Below are 21,680 nucleotides of genomic sequence, written 5' to 3'. Positions count from 1 at the left end.
AAGAGTGTTAAGTTCATTTGCTACGGTTGCCATTTATTTACATAACAAAAAAATCACTGAATGTCACCTGCTGTACAGCCAAGCCGAAGGCTTATTTACTGCCCTAGAAAGTGGGGCTTTAGATCCAGAAACCTGTGCTAGTTAACATAGAAGTTGATACTGATACAATCTCTGTCTGACAAGGTCCAGTCTTATGAATATGCAAGTTGTATGCTTGTTTGTTAGTTGTATGCTTCTGAAAGAGAGAGCTACTAACATCTTGCATTAACTCTTTTGTGATCCCTGTGAATTTGAAATAGCATCACTACCAGTATCTTTAGGGATTAACGAATCACTGCTGATGCAGAAGTTCATTCTTCAAGAAAGTATAAGGTAGATGGTTTTTCTGGTTTTTCTATTAGTCCAGACAGTTGAAGGAATAAAGCATGTCCATAAGATGGAGAAAATAAACATCTGTAAACTTTTGAGACAGATAATTGATCTTAAATGCTATTATTGCTCTAAGTAGACCAGATGAAAGATACTCTTGCGTATATTGAGCAAAGAGGATGGTGGGGAAATGAAGGAAGAAGGATGTTACTGTTTGTCAGTGCAACTTTTCCATTATGAGCAACTTAATTATTCAATTATTTACGCAGTGTATTTTCAGATAATACCTGCTGCAAGTTACCAAGACCAGTGTACACATTACATTTGGAAGGAATGAGTTAGGCTGACTTACTGAATGTTGCTCTCCAGGGTCTGGTGCTGGTCAGTATCAACATTGAACACAAACCATAGTGAGCAGGCATCTGGAAGGGAAGTTTTGTAAAAACAGAATTTCATAAATTTCAGAGTATATCAAAGATTTTGATTGCATTTTCATGAAATACCAAGGGGTTTTGCTGATGTTTTACACTTTCAGACTCATCTAATGTATATCAACTAGTAATATACTTTTAAAAAAGATAATATATGTCAGTTTAATGTAAATAGTTGAATTGTATTCAAGTTATGGCTTATTCATACACTCTTGCATCAGTATTTTAATTTTTTTCCACACGAGAAGACACAAGTCTTGCCTTTCTATAAGAATGAGATCACACTGTTGCAAAAGAAATTATACTAGGTGGTGTTGGCTCATGTTAGTTTTTCTAGAAGCAAGATATTGCTTGCAGTCTGATATTGGAAACTGAACCTGGTTCAAATAATGCTGGTTTTTAGTTATGATGCAAATGTTATTGCTGCTTTGTCCCCTGAGAGCCTGCAAAATAAGGCATTTGCTCCGTAAGTAAGTAAGTAAGCCTGTTAACGCTGCTGCGGCTGCTATCACTTCAAAGTGCAGATCAAGACTCAAGGATAGCCCTTCATTATGAGTGACCCCTTTACACAAGTAAAATGATCAACATACTAGAATCTCTCTGAAAGCTTAAATAGAATTTTGTGCCTTGAAAATTGTTCTGCTATAGTTGCAGGCAGAATGCTAGTTACTAGGGAAGCAAAAAGCAGTAGTAAAAACTTTGGGTGCTTCTTTTTGTTTTTAGCATGTAATATTCTCACCTGTTCAACAAAGACTTTGGTCCAGAAAGTATCCCATCTCAAGACCGTTATCTTTGAGCACACACCACCAGCTATAACTCAGCAATCTGGGGCGAGTTCTCCCACTTTCATATTACTTAGGTCAGGATGAAATCTGCAAGCCTTAAGTTCAAAAGGGTATGATTAGTCCTAGTGGCTTGTCAAACTGTTGTACATTATTTCTGTGTGGTACTGTAAGTATTCTAAAAGCAATTTCTAGATGACCCTCTAGTATTGCAAACAGGATGTATTCTGAGTCGTATTCTGGTTTCTTGTCCCCAACTATACATGAGATAGGGAAAAATTTTTCTTATACAACACACAAACATTTTAAGCTCATGTAGATTTTGTGTATCTAAACTTAAGGGTCCATGGAATGTACTCACACTTATTTACTGTATCCTAGCAATTCCTCTTAAGTGTTCAAAAATTTGTATCTCATACCTAAGAGCAGGAATTTTTTTGGCTGTTTCACAGCTGAAGCAAATGTCCTTTTGTCTTTGATAATCAGTACGATTTTCTTTTTGGAGTTCTACAACTTATTTGTCTCTGAGGTTATATCCTCTGTAGGGTCTTATCAGTATTCATTGTAATGTCACAGAGAACCCTCAAGAAATTTAGCTTCTGAACATATATTCCTTGAATTAATTTGAAGATACTGAAAAGTGCTCTCAGAAACCTTCCTCAAGTATTGGTCCTTGACTTTAAATAGTTCTTCACTAAGTTAGTCTCCCTGGGGCAAATTGAATACTCGGCAAGTTTTAATACTGTACAGGTACTACTTACTGTCAACTTGATACAACTAAGACAAATATATTTGTCAGCCAAATAATACTTTTACATCAAAATTCCAATCTTGTTCCACTTTCATGCTGTGATAGTTCGAAGGTTCCTGTTACATTAAAATCCAGTCCCTGAGAGAGCTCTTGTAGTGAGCTACCTGACAGGTAGCTGCATTAGTGAGAATACCAAGTAATAAAATAAGAGTGTTTGTATTATATTTTGACCTAGGCAGTACTTTTGAGATGTACATTATAGGTCTGTGTTCAGGTTTATGTACTTCTCTTTCAATTTCTGTGACTTTTAAAGATGTTGATTGGCTCTTTCAGAAACGCCTACAGTGATCTAGGAAGGTGTTGCAGGTTTTGACATAAAGTTGGATTCGATTTCTGTTTACAGACTTTGTGATTGAATTTGAAGACGGGCTGCATGAACCAGGGGTATGGCATTACCAGACGGAAGTTCCTGGAACTCAGACAACAGTACAGTTGAAGTTGTCTCCGTATGTCAACTACTCGTTCCGTGTGATAGCTGTCAATGAGATTGGCAGAAGTCAGCCAAGTGAACCATCTGAGCAGTACCTGACAAAATCTGCAAGTAAATAACTATTCCTGCTTACCAGTGATTGATACATGCTATGAATGGTGTTGAGTTTGCTTGGAATGCAAACAGCAGTCATTCTTGTTCACATGTAAATATTTTTTCTTTAGGCCCTGATGAAAATCCTGCTAATGTACAAGGGATAGGCTCAGAACCTGATAATTTGGTAATAACATGGGAGGTAAGTTTGGGGGTTTTGGTATTTCTTTTGCTTGTTTTCAGGTGTGTGAGTAACCTTTTTTTGAGAAATGGTAATAATCTAACTGAGAACACTCTGAGATATCCAATGCATTGCTTGCTTAAAACATTTTTGAAAAAGAATAAAATCCAGACGTTCCCCCATCTTCATTTACAGGGAAAAGCTGCATGTGTTATGGGGGAAAAAAAAATTAAAAAAATTAAAGTGCATCTTTTCCTTGAGTGATTTCTCAATTTAAGCCATTAATTTGGTAATACAGGATGTTTTGCTGCCAATTTAGGAAAACTTAAATATGTAAATTGAGGTTTATCTCAAGTATAGTTTTATTTTTAGAATGAATTCTAATGTGAATCCTAATTCTACCCTCAACTGTTGTGATAAATGAAATTACTGTGCAACCCTTCGACTGAAAAGACTTCTGTGGAAGAGTTTTCTCAATTATGCCATTGCCATCACAACGGGCATGCAAACAGAGCCACATAAAATCAGTTTCACATCCCAGGCAAGAAACTGTCTAGGTAACACTGTTTTTACCTGTTCCTCTTTGTAAGAAATACTTGAAAACAAAACACGTATACAGAAATCACAATATATAGTTGCATGAGAACTAGCCCGGATCACCATTTAATGTGATTTTTACTTAGCAGTGAAAAGCAACTGAACTGACCTCCTCTAAAAGCTAAACTGCACAGCTTGGAAATTTCAGCAGTGCTTCTCTGTCACAGAATGCAGTGGTGACTTTTTCAGTAACTTTCTTTCTAAAGAAGAATCAGTATATCTCCTTTGTGACCTTGGATTTTTTAGATGCTTCAGAATATTTTTAAAAATCATTTCTTTTCATTACAGTCTTTAAAAGGTTTTCAGTCTAATGGACCAGGGCTTCAATACAAAGTCAGCTGGCGTCAGAAAGATGTTGATGATGAATGGACATCTGTTATAGTTGCAAATGTATCTAAATATATTGTGTCTGGTACACCAACTTTTGTTCCTTATCAAATAAAAGTACAAGCTTTAAACGACCTGGGATATGCACCAGAGCCATCAGAAGTGATTGGACATTCAGGAGAAGACTGTAAGTTTTGTAGTTTGACTCAATTGTATTAATTAAAAGCAACTAAATGTGTAACCTAAATGATTCTTTGAGATACTAAAATATTGAAAAAGTGGGATAGTAGTTTCTTTCTAATTAAAATTAAGTAATTTGGAGATAATAAGGATTCACAATACTCTCTAGTATTAATTGTGAGGTCAGCTTTTTAACATAGGAACATTTTACCTCTCCTTGAGTGTAATGAATTATTCTGAAAAAGTAAGTTCGTGTGGTTTCTTATTCTAACTAGGTGCTTGTTGCATCCTTTCCTCACAGTGCCAATGGTTGCTCCAGGCAATGTGCAGGTTCATGTTATTAACAGCACATTAGCAAAGGTGCATTGGGACCCAGTTCCACTAAAAACTGTCCGAGGACACCTTCAAGGTTACAAAGTAAGTGCAGTCAAAAGCATTCTGTTTCTCATTTAGTAAAACAGATCACTCTTTCTGTATGAGATTGTACCCAGGTTGAAGTAACTAACGTATAAGAGGACTCTTGCTTTCAGTGATCTCACAAGTGTTGCTGACAAAAGCATTGATACAATACATTTCAAGTTCAGCAATGTTCCAGCCAATGTTCCAGCAGCACTGACCTCATGAGACACTGTCCCTGAAGAAAAACGGGATGTGTTTGCACTAAGTTTGCACACATTATGTAGGTTAAAAAAGTGATAATAGTTTCACAGATCTTATTTCAAAAGAATATTTAAAGGATGAGGAGTAGTTCCTGTAGGAGTCTCTTCTACATCTAATGATAAGATTACTCATCTTCTGCCATAATATCATTAATCACATCTTTAATTCTGAGTAACTGACCACTTGCTAGTTTATGATGGCTGCTCTGTCTTTTTGGGGGCCAGGAAAGAGCTCAGTTTAAGGAGAAAAAGAAAAGCTCAGTTTAAGGAGATAAGAAATGGCAGGTTTGAAGTGTACACAGAATTGAAGGAAACTTAGTGTAAGATAATGTGCTGGCTTTGATGATAACTGACAAAAGACTGCAATTAATAGAGAATGGGAGAAAGAAGGACTTCAGGGTTAGAAAGTGAGGGAACTTGTGTCCCTGGAGGACAGGGATAATCTGATGGCAGAAGTTGCTTCAGAAGTTGCACTAGAAGCCCATCAGAAGAAACTTGGGAGTGGAAACTGCAGAAGTATGGTAGGTTGGTTGTGGAGGGAAGAGTGGAATGAGTGGATATGAGACTTCCTATGTAGCAGTAGAAGAAAATAAAAAATAATTACTTCTTTGGTCCTTTGCAAGTATACTAATAAATGTGTTCCGCTTAACAGGCTAATTACACAGCCTGAACTAGGTTACTTTGTAAGACAAATTTTAACTACTTCTGTTTAAATGAAAGGAGGAAGAAGAAATATTTGACAAATGAAAAGAGTGAAGAATATTTGGAGCATAATAAATGTATATCATGCTTATGAAATGGAGATTAGTATTTAAGAGCATTGAAACTGAACTGAACTTCAGTGTGTTTCAGCTGTTTACCACATGAATCTGAGATCCTGGTGTGTGGGTATCACTTATCTGGCAAAAAATACCACCTTCCAGAGAGACTTAAGGTAGATCTGTATGAGCTAGCGTTAAGAATTTGTAGTTAATGTGTTGCTTTGCCCTAGATAATAAACTCAGATGAGAAACAGGGCTTACTAGTCTGTTAAATGTTTATATGTTAAATGTTTATGTTAGGTGACAGTCTCGTATCAATCTGGTATTTCACACACAACTGGGCAACCAAAAGAAAATGTGTCCGTTATGTGAGGATTAAAGAGTTGGAATTTAGTGAAGTTAATGCTTATTATTAATCATGTTACAGCAACACTAATACTCAGAATCCACTAATTACTCATAATCCAAATAATCACATTTCTGTTAAAGATCATTAATAATACAAAAAAATTCAAAGAAACGAAAGTCTACCCATAGATCAGGTGTTACGTTCTCACCCTTCAAAGGCATGGTTACAGTAAGTTGTCATCATCGCGACTTTAGCTGGAGATTTCTTTTTCCTCAGATTTTGAGCCTCTGAGGATCACTTTCTGTCCTGTGTTTACTAACAGGTTGCACAGTTCCCTCTCCAGTTGGTGCAAAGGGTTAATGATGCCGTGATTACGTCAGTTTTAGTGTGTTAGTCTTTCTTTGTACAGACTATGGGTTTTAGTGTTTGGGGTTTTTTTTTTGTGGGGAGGAAAACCACACAATTTCATAAAGCTCAAGACCACAGACCTGACTGCTCAGTAGTTTCGCTGTTACGGCTAGGACAAATGTGACAATGGTACATCCTTAAATAAATTGCAGATGCAGCAAAAGTTTCTTAGTCTTTTTGCAGATACAGGTATAACAAGCTCAAATAGGTTAAAAGCTAGACGAGGCATGACAAGTCCTGAGACTTGGTGAATAGTTACTGTTACAAAGCTTTCTCTGAATACAACATGAAAGCTTTTCATGAATGCAGAGTACGCTTTAAGTATCTTAGTTATTGACATAGCTTACAAAGCACGTGACTGTCTCCTTTTAAGCACATCAGCAAAATCCTACTACCACACTCAGGCTTTCCTAATTAATAAAATTATTTCAGACAGTAGCACAATGTGCAACATTGCATTAGGTACATGTTTTGTAGTAAAGAGAGGGCTTTTACTCTGAAGACTTATGTAATGAAGACAAATGTACGAACAAAGCAGGAAGACATCTAACTAGCAGCGGTCTACAACACATCACTCATTTCGCTGTTGTATTAACTTAGCTATTACTTGATATACTGTGGTACTACAAAGCATTTCAAACCTAAGAAGAAATTATAAAGAAGAATGATTTTCACTATTACTGCTGCCATTTTTTTCCTGTTATTTTGAAGAGTTCAGTGGTTACTCAATACACTGTGAAAAATGTGATGCAGTCTCTTTTACTGTCATACTCCTCTTCCAAATCAGTGCTTGTCAAACCCAGGTTATTAAAGCTCTCCTTTAATTTCGGCCTGGCTAGTGACAAGTGATGACCCAACTATAACAATGCTCTTTGTGAAACTCTACTGGCTAACAATTCTTAAAATACCATGAACTGTACCTTGTAAGTTTCAATACTAATAGTACCAACACTTCAAGCTTTTGTTAGCTTGTAATTGGCTTCCTACGGTAGTTGGTAGGATGAGAGCTGCAGGATGACAGCTGGCGGTGTTGAAAAACGTCAACTCAAGCCATGTAAAACACAGTGGCATTTAAAAGTGATTAGAGTGAAATGACATGTTGTTAGCAATAGAAAGCTGGTGTTAGGTAACCTTGCTTTATAAGCTATCTAGGTGGGCTTTTCCCTCTTTTGGATTCATAAATGAAATCCCAGATTCCTTAATTAAAGAGCTGTTCTGCAGCTGGCCTGAAGGGAACCAGAATTTTATCCATATACATTGCCTTATCAGTTATAGTGTGTGATCACACATGCATGAAAATTATGATATGAAAAATGTACAATTGTGTATTTGAAGGTGACAATCCTAGGAATAACATAAGTCTTTGTAGGGACAACTGTTAATATCTTTTCAGGTATCACAGGAGAGAGACTGTGTAGTAAAAAGAATGCAGTTGAGGTAGTTATTTCTGAGAATCTTCTGCAGTTTCTTAGAAACTCAAATCACCAATTCAGAATCAGCTTTGTGGTCTGATGTAGCTATCGCATAAATGGAGTAGTCTTGCAGTCCCTAGGTGGGGACCATTCCATTCCATGACTGTAACCTCAGAGTCCTTTCAGAACTTCTGTGTTTTTCCAGCCCAGACAAATGTTTTTCTTTCCCATTTGAAAATATTTACTTGTGATGTAACAAGGTGGCAAAGTGCAGGTCTGCTTTGGAAGCCGTGTAGACATCTTACTGAAAGAATAGATAGTATGAATGATGCCTCTGAGGTGGTCTTGCTGCTAACATGAGAACCATCACATGCTAATGCAGTTGCAAACCAGAACTTGTACCAAACCAGCTTTGAGCATTAGCAGAACTGACAGGTGATATTCTTCGCCCAGTTGTGTAGACGTAACTGTTTCCAGACAAGATCTGTTCCTGGAGCAGGAAAGCTCGATGCTGTGTCTCACTTAAGCTTATTATAATTGCAGTTATTCCTACCTATAATTCATGGATACTCATGGAAAAGCTTAGAGTTTGTAAAATCAGAACACCTAAACACTCACTGTAGATTTTCTTTTGTCTTTAGGTTTACTACTGGAAAGTGCAGAGTCTGTCCAGAAGGAGTAGGCGACATGTAGAAAAAAAGATCTTGACTTTCAGGGGAAACAAGACTTTTGGAATGTTGCCAGGGCTGGAGCCCTATAGTTCTTACAAGCTGAATGTTAGAGTTGTTAATGGTAAAGGAGAAGGACCAGCAAGCCCAGACAAAGTATTTAAGACCCCTGAAGGAGGTATGAAATGAGAAAGCTAAAGAGTAAACTTAAATGTGTATATTCAGAAATAGAACGCTAAGGGTTTAGTGGCTGAATTCGCATCGTGGATATCATAAAATAGTCATCTGGCTCAATACGGTAATATTCATAAAAATTAATAGCTCTTAAGCCATTTTAAGTTAATCTACTTCGTATTTACTGTATATTCTTCTTAAAAGTTCCTAGCTCACCCTCCTTTTTGAAGATTACTAACCCAACACTGGACTCTCTGACTCTGGAGTGGGGTTCACCTACCCATCCAAATGGTGTTTTGACATCATATATACTGAAGTTTCAGCCAAGTAAGTTATTTATGAATATATAACTCTAGCTTAGAAAATATGTCTACCAAATAGTAATCCATTTATTAAGAAAAAAATGACGTTAAATTTCTAACATACAAAAGATATGATTGTATTGTAGATGACTAGTCTCAAAAAGATTAGTGAATTTTGATGGTATAGATGACTATTTGGAAAATTTCACTTGCTTAAAAACAAGGTTAACATTTTTCCATTATTTCTTCAAACCATGCTTCACAGAAAAATGGAGGTGAAGTCCTACGTAGTGTTGACAGCCAAGTTAGAAGCACTTACAAATCCTGTATTCTAACTGCAGATAAAATATCATCAGAAGTAGATGAAAATACATAAAATTATATTGTTGTCTGCTTCTCTAATTTTCATACTATTTTAATTTTAAGATGAAAAATTCATAAATGTGCCCCACCTACTTGGAGGTATAAATCCCTTCCTTAGGATCCCCATGCCACTGCTTACTTGCCTGAAATTTGTCAGCAGTAATGCTGGAAATATGAGAGTTTCATGTGCATGGAACAGATTAAGGAAGTTTGTTTTCTTCCACTTACCAACTTCCACTGTTCCGTGGCATTAGGTATAAGTCACTTCAGTATTCTTTTTTCCCTAAACATACTTAATTTATTATGAGGCAGCTGATTTAGATTTTCGTAATTTTTTAATGATCAGTGTTTTAAATGTGTGTAAGTTCACGTGATTTGAGGTGCACTCAGTTGCCTTGGATTCAGGTATTTTCAGGAACGGAACTTGAACTTAAAATACCCTGTAGATATTTCTATTTCCCTGTTAACTTTTGGCCCCTCACATAGATGCTTTTTACACAAATGCAACTTGTGAAACTTTTGAAACTAGATTTATAACCTGAAATGAACAATGCAAGAGACAAACAAAACAAATGAATACAAACAAAAATGCCAATTTTAGCACAATGATAATGTAGGCTATTTTCCTAACTAATTCTTTTTTTTTTTTTCTTGTAACAACAGTTAACAACACTCATGAATTGGGTCCCTTGGTAGAGATAAGAATTCCTGCCAATGAGAGCAGCTTGATATTAAAAAATTTAAATTACAGCACACGGTACAAGTTTTACTTTAATGCACAAACTTCAGTTGGATCAGGAAATCAAATAACTGAAGAAGCAGTAACAATTATGGATGAAGGTAAGATGGGTATGTATAAAGAAAACCCACTGAATTTAAAAAACAGTACAAATTTTATAACAAATATTGCTATTACTTCCTTCCATTAAGGAAATGGCCCCAGTAAATTTTTTTCTAGAGCTTTCTTAACTAATAAAAGATTTAAAATAGTTTTTAAGAACAGATATTCAAAGGTTTTCTGCTGTAGTGGAATCCGCCAAAGACGTGTAAAGCCTGTCCTTTTGATATAAACTTACAAGTTCTAAGACTTGGGCTTTCTTAGGCTTTGAAGTTTCTGCATTTTAAGTGGTCTTCCTCCACGCACCTATTCTGCTTCATTGACCTGCTCTGGTCACAGAGAACAATACTGAACTGAGGCAGCTTCATGGTTAGAGGAAATTATTTCTCTTCTGAAATATGCAACAGCTTGTGTGAGGCCTAAGGTTTTTTTCACAGAGCTGGGGAAAAAACTGTAACTTCAGAAAAGCTGCAGAAATAGATTTGGCATCTACAGCCCCAAGTGGTGACATTGTATAGTAATTTAAAACTCTCTAGTATATTGTTCAATCCTGTCACTATTGATATTTACATTTACTGCCGTTCTAGAACTGATTCTGGCTGTTCTTTTGTGGAAGATGTTATTTATTTAAATTTGAAAGCTTAATACAGTAAGAGCCATTTAAAGCAAAGGGGAAATTTAAAAGGAAAGTCTTTTACGATTTTGCATGTCTTGGTATTAAAAGTCTATTTTGATCCCATCTTTTCATGTATTTTATGCTTAGTAAAATTATAGTGTATTGGTATTGACATAGATGAGTTGGTATGCAATGCAGTTTCTCTATTGGTCTACTAAGGTTGCATATGAACTACATTTATTTTAAAACACTATTCTTAAGCATGAGCAATAATTTTTTTTAAATGCATGTATATTAATTTTTGTTTTGTAGTAGTCTGTCAGTGTTCAGCATAAGTGGATTGTTTCTAATTTATTTGAATTAATACATTTTATCTAGTCTGCATGCTTTTCTTGTTTATAATGAAATTATGTATGTATGTTCCCTTTGGTGTTGTATCTAATTATATAGTGTTCCTGTTCTTGTTTTCCTCCATTAAAGCTGGTATTCTTCGTCCTGCTGTAGGTGCAGGCAAAGGTAAAATGAAACTGCATGATTTGTTAATGTGTGGATTTTGCAGTGTTGCAAATGGGGAAATTGCAGTGGTAAGGACAGAAAATCTTGGACTACACATTGCTGTAAGAAGTATTAATCAGTGCTGGAAGAAAACATTTTTGAGTTGTATTGTTTTCTTGGTTCTTTAAAAGGAATCCAGAATGCTTATTAATACCTGTCATCTGTTTATTTTGCCACAGAGTTCCAGGGGAATTCATTAGCTTTGCTTCAGCAAAGTCTAATTATTTCTGAACGTTTAACAGATGTATGTCACTGACATAAATATTCAGGATCCAGGTGCACTAACACTGATTAGCTGGAATAGAAAAAACAGTGCTTTTGAAAAGGAGGGCGTTTTTTACTGGCTGTGCATTTTTTGTTTTTAAAAAAGTAGGTGCTTCCTTATTCTCAGTGTTGATTAATGCTACCCATTTAATCACATTTATTTAATTTGCAAGCCAGCTGTGCATAGGAGACAGATGACTGACAATACCCTCTGTCTACTTCTCAGTTCAAGTATCAGATTGGCTATCCAGGCAAATGGCTTCCTGCTGTCTTAGGTTCACACACCTAGTGAGTGAGTACTTGAGAGTATTGCAGTAAGCGGAATCTATTATCATCCTTGTTCTTGAAATCCGTAATATTTAGCTCTTCATGATGCAGTTCTTCTGTCAAAAAAGTTGTTCTTCACGTCTTTGCACACAGTGTTTAAGGATTTTGATACCTGCACTGTCAGAAGCAAAGACTGTCCTGAGGACTATTAGGTAGCTATCTGTCAGAAAGTCATCTCTATACGTGTGTTTCATTTTATCACAGAGGTGTCGTTAACACTAAAGTACATCTGTGCTTCTGATTCTCAGAACATAAACATCCCAAATCAAAATCGGTATATAAAATACCCAATATTTCTACGTTGTTACTCACCTGGCAGAGACAGATAAATTGTTCTACGTAGATTGTCTTTCCACTTGAAGATCAGGTGTTTTGAATGATAATAGCCACAAAAAAGAACTTTATTCGCTTGATCTGGTATAAATCAGACTATATATATATATATATGTACATGTGCATGCATTTGTGCATACATAATGTATATTTATATATGTATATACAAATGTATTCTGATATCACATGCATTTCTGCTAAGTGTATGGAGCTGTGGATTTATTTTAATGACAAGTCTTTCTTACTGTTTTCCAGTCTAGTTGTAGCTGAAAAGTCAGCACAGATTGGAATAATCAAACCAGCTTGTAGTCCTGGACATTAGCAGAAGAAATGTGAATTAAGTTCACGTTATTTATAGCTGGCTATAAAAACTCACGCAAGGAAAACTGGATTCTCTGTGTGAAACAGAAGTCTAATTATAGCTGTATCTCAGTCTGTGGCTAGCAGAAAGCGTCTTATTTGTAAGATCAGCTGGAGCAGCTCACATTTCAGAGCTGTCATCTCAGATCCTCTGAAAACTAAGCAGATGTCTTCATTTGGTTCCATGCCGTTTATGGATTCAAAGTTTTCACATGTTCGTGTAGCATCTAGCTCTTACAATTGCAAAGAAAACTTTGTAACTGAAAACAGCATGGAACTAAAGCCATGACATCTGTTAGGACATCTGAGTTCCTGCAGGTCCCAACAGAATGTTCTCAGTGGTTACTTACATTAAAGTGATTAACTGTTTCACTACTGATCAGGGACTATGAGGAAGGAAAAGGAGGATTGTATTACTAAGATCAAGTGCCAAATTATTTGGTCTCATGAGTGGGTGGATTTGGAATATAGAAATACTCAGCCCACTCAAGAAAAAGCCATACTCAGCAGTCAATTTTTACTCCTCTGTTAAGTGCTAGAGGGCCTATATATTACTTATATAGGTATTATTCTTTCTCTTTCAGTTTGAGCGCATTCATCTTCAAAGTTTAAAATATAATAGGTCCCAGATGCATCCAGCCTAAGTTGCACTGAAATTCCTGTGCTTGGTGTTTTCAACTGCCTAGCTATACCTGAAGAGCTGCAGCTTAGCCTCTCAGAAACATTAGACTCAGGGTCCTGGAGGAATTCAGATCATCTAAACCTGGGTGACCTGTGCAACTTGGCCCATATCTCATTTCTCATACTAAAACTATATATTAAAGTGCAGAGGGAAATTGTGGTAAATTTAAGGGTCTTAGGGTGTCCCAGGATTTTTGTTGTAGTTCTGAAACATATTGTCTGTCTCTTGGCACCACATGTCTTTTGCAATCTTTTCAGACAGGTGTGGGCCCTTCATTGTCTTTTATTACTTTAAAAACAATGAAAGTAATGACAGTAATGAATGTAACGCTGCTTACTTTTTGACACTTTTAATATTTTCCCAGCTGAGTTTGTCTGATTATAATGACTGTACTGCTAAGTAAAAACATCCAGAATGTTCTAGACCAATAAGAAGAGAAGCATTTTTTGTGCATTTTTTCCATGAGGTAAAATAATGATTTTAGATGAAAACATGAAATATGAGATTGACACTAAAGGTTTTAGATAAAGGACTAATATTTTTTTCTGTAGCTTGAATAGAACTTAGAAGCGCTATTCAAACAGAGGGCAACGTAAGGAAGAAATTACTGTCTCCCTGTAATATGGGCACCGTCCTCATAAAAAAGATCTTTAGATGAGCAGTGCCATTGAATCAAAGAGCAGAATGCAATGAATCTTGGCAAATTACAAAAGTTGAGGGGTTTTTTCCTTCTCTAAGGAAAACTTAATAGAGGAGATCCATGTCATTCTCTCACAAGCCCACATGAGTAAATCATGAGACGTGTTATTTTACTAGATGGGCAAGCTATCCTGCTGGAGTGGATGCTCCTATTTGACTTGTGCTATCTTTTTTCATAATACTGTGATGTTATGAATTACTTAAATTTGATCAAATTACAGCACTACAGAGAAAAAAAAAAGGTTTTCAGTTTTCTTCTTAGCAACTTGTATTTTAAATGTGTCTGAAAACTGTGTATGTAAAACATAGTGTATTATACCCAGTATTAGCTAAGCAGTATGCACTGATATTGCCGTTTATGCATTGACATCTAATGGCAGGCATGAGGTAACGGAGGGGTGAGAAGAAATGGGGAATAAGAACCTGATTACGTATGAAATAATTATACTAGCAGCTGGAAGGTGACTCAGGTGATCACTAGAGTCTTTTCTACTGTTTTCCATTAGAAGTTTTAAATAACTGGCCTATAGAAAAAGGAAAAGAATACGAATTTGATCAGTGGTAGAAATGAAAGTTGCTGATTAAAATAAACAGTCACTGGGGCTTGTTGTTGTGTTTGTTGTAAGCTGAAGTGTAGAGAGTCATGGCATGGTGTGTCAGTCTTGTTTCACAAACCTTCTTGTTTCACTTTTCAGTTTTTTTGATTTAGTCAACATTTTTAATTGAAAGCAAGGTCTTTTAGTCTGCATGTGTGCAGACACTGGTAACTAGCAATCCTGGACTGCAGCTAAATTAAGGTTCTGAGACCATAGTTGCCTTTAACTGAAGCTAATGCTTTCTCTCAATGTGTACTCAGCCTGGTCTGCTTTCATGTGAACTTCACATCTCAGGTATTGACAGAAATACTTCAGTTGCAAGAGAGAAAAACAAGTAGAGTAGCTTCTGGGTTTGAAACTATTCTTTCTTTTTTTCTGACTGAATGTCCAATATATAGCTCTTCACTGTAGGCTAGAACACATTCTCACCTGAGTTTCTTATCTCTGATCTCCTCATAGAAGATAGGATCATCTCAATTTTCTTTGTTCCATACAAAATACTATTCTTTAAATCATCTTCCCTGCCCGCCATCTGTTTTCCCTCCCTCTTTGAATCATTTCACATAATGTCTCCATATTTTTGGCTAACAATTTCAAACTGCTTTTTCTTTTCAAGTTGATTATAGTATTTTTGTACTGCTTCTTCAGCCACTCTATCCCTGTGGACTTCTCCATGATACATCTATGTGATTCTTTAAGCACAGTCTGCTAGGAAGAACCACTGTTTTGCTGTCTTTGATGTCTACTGGCAACAATGGTGATGCTTTGCATACTAGATTAGAGAAAATTATGATTATTGCAGTACAAAAATTCCTGCAAATTCCTTTCCCTTCATAGACATCACACAAAATCCATGCCATGCTAAATGCTTATTAGTGAAAGGAGTTCTTGCATTTCTTCTTTGTCTTCTGTATTTCTTGCACTTCAAGAATGCTCTTGCAATGGCCTAAATAATCTTAAAGGTGACTAATGCCCAGCTCTCAATGCCAGATATGGATATTAAGGCTTGAATTTCATATTGTAAAAGTGGTAGGTTAAAAAGCAAACCCCTTTTCTGTGTCTTAGAGGCTCTAGCAGAATCTATTACCTTTTTCCTTCATTTTTTCCTGGGCATGGTTTTTTCCTTGGAATTTATTTTTCCTTTTATATATGCATTTAAACTAATTTTCTATGATATATTGTTTTGTGGGTTTTTTTCCATTTGACACCAGTCTTCAGATGTGTGCTTGTCACTTACCTGCCTTTTTTCCTTGAGATCAGGTGAATCCCGTCAAAATCCCTGAAGTTTAGTCACTTAGGGGATTATTAACTTTTTGTTTCTCTGAACTGTATCTTGAGAGTACCTATTCTGCTGTTAAAATCCATTCACTCCTCATGTCATGTCTTATTTAATTCTATTAAATCTGCAGCCCAAGCAGATGAACTGTGTTCCTGGAAAATTAAATACAACTTTACAAAAAACACCACTAAAAAGCACTGGAATTAATCTGAAAAGAAAATAAAATTTTACTTTGAGCCTAGGCCTCTTTCTCAACAATTGGCAAATGCTTTTTATACGATATCTCACTACAGGAATAAAACCATACTCAGAAGTGCCAGCTAATTTTTACATGTAACGTAGTGTGAATAAAAGAGTTTAATTTACTGGAGGTGGCTGAATAAGAAGATTCAGTCTGTATAAAAACTGTAACTTATTAGCAATCCATTCCCATCAGATTTAGAGCGATGCTTTTGTCGGTGCTGCTGCACAGCGTCGTGCATGGTTACAGATCAAAAGAGTGCCGTGCTCCGCGGCTGAAAACTCCTGCTCTCTGAGACAAAGCTTTCTGCCCCCCTTTTTACTAACTGGCACTTGCACACGCCACGAGTTTTTGCCAGCTGACAATTACATGTTTTGCATTTGTGAACAATGCTGGGAAACATCCTGAGGAACTAAGAGGTTAATTGTAATTAGAGGTGAGCTGATTAAGAAGACAAGAGTCTGGGTAAATTGAAGACGAGCTTTAAATGTTGTCCCCACTTTGGTTGTAGGTCTTCATCACCTCAGGGTCCGTCGGCCATCTTTTATCTTCTTATGTGCTTATTCATGTTGCAAATATGGCACATTTAACAGACTTAACTGAAACTTTCCAGAACTGCTGGAAAATTTTATCAAGCAGTAGTGAAAAAGAGGAAGAATTGCAAAAATACTGATTTTGAAAATGAATGTGCCACTGAACAAATTTCTTGGTGCACTATATTCAGTAGGAAAAAACCTAAACGCATGGATAAATCTGTACAACAAATAGTTGTTGGTAAGACTCATATAAGAGTATATCTGATAGATGTAAGCATAAATCAGTCACTTGAGAGGGTTTAGAAACTAAGACACCAAGGAAATTAAGGTTTTTCAGACCAAATGTAATTGTTATATACAGTCAAGTAAACAGAAAGACATTTACCAGATACCAGGTCAGAGCAGAAACTGGAAACTAGAGGTGAAAAAAACCCCAAAACGTAAGATGGAGGTTTTACAGGGAAGGCGATTATCCAATTGCTATGTTACAGAAGCTCTCTTGTCATGTGGTGATGAGAATTAATACAACAGACAATTTCCTTCATCCCCAAGTGCATGAGGAGGGAGAAGTTAGGTGTAATTCTGTGACATGTTTGCAAAGGTTTGAAACAGATTATTGCTAATGGTTTCTTCTGCCTTTAATATTGGTGACAACTGTGAGTCGTGCAGTTGTGCTGCTAGTTGGACACCTACTGTGGAAGAGCAAAATCCAGGAAAATACGGGCTGGAGAAAATACAATTTAATGAAACAAAACGAGGTTGTATTTAGAATATAAACCAGCTGTTTTCTTGGCATAGAATGAATGTTTAGATGCCGATTGTAACAAACACCTGTTCTTACGTGCAATGAGAAAGGAAGTTTATATTTCCTGTCTCCAGTATCAGACTCCAAACCTTTCTAAATTTAGAGCCTGCTATGCTTTCCTCTTACTACCTTCAAGAGGCACAGAGAAGCAGAATCTTAATCCCCTTGCATTACCATAGCGTATATGGTGACATGCTGGATTTCCTATAGACATCTCTGGCTTTGCTATTTCTTAGGCATTTTATTGTTGACTTAGTGACCTAGATGGCTTTTTTTTTTTTTAAACTTAGTGCTTTCTATTTGATTTTGTTCAGGTGGTTTTAGCCAAGAAGTAAATACATTCTTAATTATTTAAATAATATATTCCTTATTATTTGTGGTTGGTGAAAGAAATTATGTATAAAATATATAAGCCCAACTTAACTACGAAGACATCAAATGCAGGTGTAATTAGTTTAATACAGATTGAAGAGCTGAATAAGTACTACTGGAGTAGAGATATAGAGGAAAAACTTGTAAAAACAAGTATGGGGCTAAAAAGTCTGATACTGTAAAAATTTGCAATCATGAGAATACCTTTTCAGGCCAATTGATGGAAATTGAATAATTTGGGGATTTTTTTTAAACTCTCAGTACTAAACATGGTACTCATGTTATTTAGTCTGTGTTAGGGGCTTGTACACAGCTTTATTTATCTTATTGTGCCAAAGTAAGCCGTTTTGAATCTAATTTTTAAATTCTTCCAGTCAACCATATGGACAAAGCTATCCTGTTCTGAGGAGTAAATAATTAATGTGCATTAAAAGTCTATAGAGTACCTCTCGCCTTGAGAACAGGCTTTTGCCCGTTTTATTTTCTGCTGTCAGCGAAGCCATTGGAATTTTTCCATTTGTCTTTACTGAGACTCAGTTTTTACCTCTTGATGTTTCATGATCCTTTGGGAAGTGTTTTTGATGTCATTTCTAGCACAAAAGGTATCTTTAGCAGGATAGAAGAGTCAGTGACAAACCAAGTGAGGCATTTTCTTTAAAAACAAATTTCATGCTTTTGAGGAGCATTGTCTTTGTATCTACACCCTTACACTATTAGAATTGTTAAAATCTATTTTTTCATTAATATAAGACAAAAATATTGAAATATATGTCCATTTGTAACAAGTATGATTGGAGAACAAAGAATAAAGATATGAGTAAGGAAGTGGCAGAAGCACTCCTTTCCATAGATGTAGGTGTTACATGCGCTGTTGTCTGATGAGAACGTCAGCAGCCAGACTCAGTACCTTACAATGAACGTGCCAGTGATTTGTGTCCTTCACGCCAGAATATTTTGATATTGGCTCTCCAATATCTTGATGTCTAATGTTGCAATGTCTAAAGGTGCCATGAATCCATAATGTTAATGAAGCTGATTTCAAAAACGTTCTGTGAAATTAAAGGTGTCAGTTTGTTTTCAAATTCATGTGTATCACTTAGTTGTTTCATATTTTAACAAGTAAAACTAACTGAATCCTGCATGAACTTAGAGTGTGCATGTGTTATTCATTTAACAGGTAAGGTTTTACTGTATTGTTTAAATGTTACTTTTTGATGCAAAGTGTTTTTACTCTTTATTTTTTCTTTCCTACTCCCTTTTCTGATGGTGAAGGATATTCAGAAATCCTTTTTGCAACCTCCCCAGTCATGCACACTGTCCGTCCAACATTCTATAAGGGTATTGTCTTCCGTTTTTTATCATTATCATTGCAATAGAGAGACAATCCTGTAAGGGCTTGCAGTTGAGGCATTTGCAGTCCATTCAGTGACACGTGCCTTAAAACGAGGTGTGTACCACCTTTGTAACTCCATTCTCTCCTGCCATTTCTCATTACCTTGACAACGTCCTCACTTTCCAACTATCAGCGTTTTACTTCTAGAAGAATAGAAATAATGTCTTCCAAAATTTTGGCAATTAGGTATTTTTAAGTACTTGGTGGTTTTTGTGTTACAGGGCATGCTCAATAGATTTTATTTTATCATTTCATAGTGTAGTAATTGCCTAGGAATCAGTTACCAAAGATGCTACTTTAGTCACTAATTTCCAGTAATGGAAACAACGACAAATGAAATGGTCTAAATTAACACAGTAACTTCTTAAAATATATTTTTTTAATGTATGAAGTCACAATTTTGTATTCTGCTTTGTTTTTCTATTGTGTATTCAGTGCAACCACTTTATCCAAGGATCAGAAATGTTACAACAGCTGCCGCTGAGACCTATGCCAATATCAGTTGGGAGTATGAGGGACCAGATCATACCAACTTTTATGTTGAATATGGTGTGGCAGGCAGTAAGAAATCATTTCATTAAATTTTGCTAAAGTGTTCAAAGATATTTTCAAAGATTTTTATAGTAAATGTGGTCTTAAATTGACCGAGTGTTAATGATAGCTTTTAAATGTCTAGAAGAATTATTTTTTAATTTGATCAGGAAGATCAAATAATTTTCATTTTAATAAACATCAATGTGTAGCAGGTATTTGATACTTAGGTAGAATATCAGCCTTTGTTCCTTTGTATTATTTTATAAATTCTTTTGAATGTTTGCAAGAAGTTGTTTGTCATGCAGTAAATACATGTGTAGAAATATGATTACTTGCATTAAAATAGGATATAAATATTTATAAATTATGCCCATTTCAAGAAAAAAAGGAATTAAATTAGAGAGAAAATCAAAACAATATTCTTTGTTAAATTAAACCTTAAAATAATATATCAACCAACTTTTATTGGCGTAAAACCAGGTTTTAATCTTTGGTAATACCACTAATAATTAAAACATGATTAGCTAATAAAACCAAGGTATTTTTATTCAAATACTCTACACTTCTAAAGTTATGGCTAAAGATGACCTATCTGAAAATTGGAATTTAAATGCATTTTTCTAGATATTGGTCAAAGAAGCAGCTGAGACTGTACTAGAAAAAGATACAAGAGAGAGATGTTCAGATTTTGAAGTAGAACGTCTCAACTAAAGTAAATATTAACTGAAACTATAGAAGTATAATTTAATAAAATTATTTTAATGTGTTTTATAATTGCAAGTCAAAAAAAGCCATTAAAAAATAAATGAAAACACTGTTTCTCTAGTACAATGGAACAAATGTTTAAAATAGTTTCATAATTCATGTACAATGTCTTCTTCAATATATTGCATGCAATATATTATTTGTTAATTTTATATGATTTTATTATTTTTTGAGAGAACAGTTATTTTTTCAGCCAATCCATAGTTTAGTCACATAACTGTCAATAGTATTCTGTCTAGAAACTTTCAGTAATACAGCAAAAATTAAAATTCCAATATGTTGTTTTCCTAAAATTTTTGTAGGCAAAGAAGATTGGAAAAAAGAAATTGTAAATGGTTCTCGAAGCTTCTTTGTGTTAAAGGGTTTAACACCAGGAACAGCATATAAAGTCCGGGTTGGTGCTGAGGGCCTGTCTGGTTTTAGGAGTTCAGAGGATGTGTTTGAGACAGGTCCAGGTGAGGCACACTGTACCAATTCTGTATCATAGTCAGAATGGTGGTAGACCAAGTGCTGAAACACTGAACTGCTTCTAGCTGAGAGATGTTGTAGCTAGCGTCTTTGCATGTTCTTTTTATAGAGCAATGTTGAATTATTTTATAAACTCCTAAATAATGCCAGCACATTTATTATGCAGATTATGAATGTTTTCATCCTTTCAATTCACTCTACTTGTCTGATGTTTCTATTAGAGGCAAGATACTCACTGCTTGCACTCCATCTGTGTGCTGCACACTGAAGAGGACCTATTTCAGTTATTTCTAATTTCTAATTAATTAGATGGCAGCATTTAAATAAGAGCCAAGTGTATATTTTTAAAACTAATGATCTGTATGTGATCAGTTTTGTTACAAAAAAATCTGAGCTAAAATGTTTGCATAGTCAGAAGTACAGATTGAATTTGATGTCTCATGTAATCTATTTATACCAGTGTTGAGAGATTCCTACTTGTAAATGTTTCTTTTCCAGTCATACACTGGTTTTGTATAAATTTTGATGTCACAACTATATCATGTGAATGAGTGAGCCTGTACAAGTTCCTTAAGTACAGATTTCAGTTTTACTTCTTCATAAGCAAATCAGTAATGCTTGTTCTTTTAACTCAGAGAAAGGGCTTTACCGGAAGTTTTTTTGATGTTAGCTGAATATGTCATTGCCATCACAGCATGTTCCTGGTCATCTGTTGCTATA

The 21,680-nt window shown here is 35.5% G+C and overlaps 1 protein-coding gene across 7 annotated transcripts in view; it reads left to right on the top strand.

The window, feature by feature from the left end:
• Positions 1–21,680, top strand: part of NRCAM (neuronal cell adhesion molecule) — a 68,025-nt gene that overhangs the window by 29,564 nt on the left and 16,781 nt on the right. For 2 of the 7 annotated variants that reach the window (XM_010139613.1, XM_010139614.1), the window contains 10 exons: positions 2,737–2,934; positions 3,048–3,118; positions 3,983–4,208; positions 4,503–4,618; positions 8,432–8,636; positions 8,837–8,959; positions 9,961–10,137; positions 11,232–11,267; positions 19,629–19,754; positions 20,795–20,947. In XM_010139613.1, coding sequence (XP_010137915.1) covers positions 2,737–2,934; positions 3,048–3,118; positions 3,983–4,208; positions 4,503–4,618; positions 8,432–8,636; positions 8,837–8,959; positions 9,961–10,137; positions 11,232–11,267; positions 19,629–19,754; positions 20,795–20,947 — 1,431 coding nt within the window. The remainder of the gene's footprint in view (positions 1–2,736; positions 2,935–3,047; positions 3,119–3,982; positions 4,209–4,502; positions 4,619–8,431; positions 8,637–8,836; positions 8,960–9,960; positions 10,138–11,231; positions 11,268–19,628; positions 19,755–20,794; positions 20,948–21,680) is intronic. The other 5 variants (XM_010139617.1, XM_010139616.1, XM_010139618.1 and 2 more) reach the window with 3 other exon arrangements.

The sequence above is a fragment of the Buceros rhinoceros genome, unplaced genomic scaffold, assembly GCF_000710305.1.
Source record: "Buceros rhinoceros silvestris isolate BGI_N320 unplaced genomic scaffold, ASM71030v1 scaffold1997, whole genome shotgun sequence".
In the NCBI taxonomy this organism is placed as follows: domain Eukaryota; kingdom Metazoa; phylum Chordata; class Aves; order Bucerotiformes; family Bucerotidae; genus Buceros; species Buceros rhinoceros.
The sequence above is the reverse complement of the archived record's forward strand: the minus strand, read 5'-3'. Positions and strand labels throughout refer to the sequence as shown.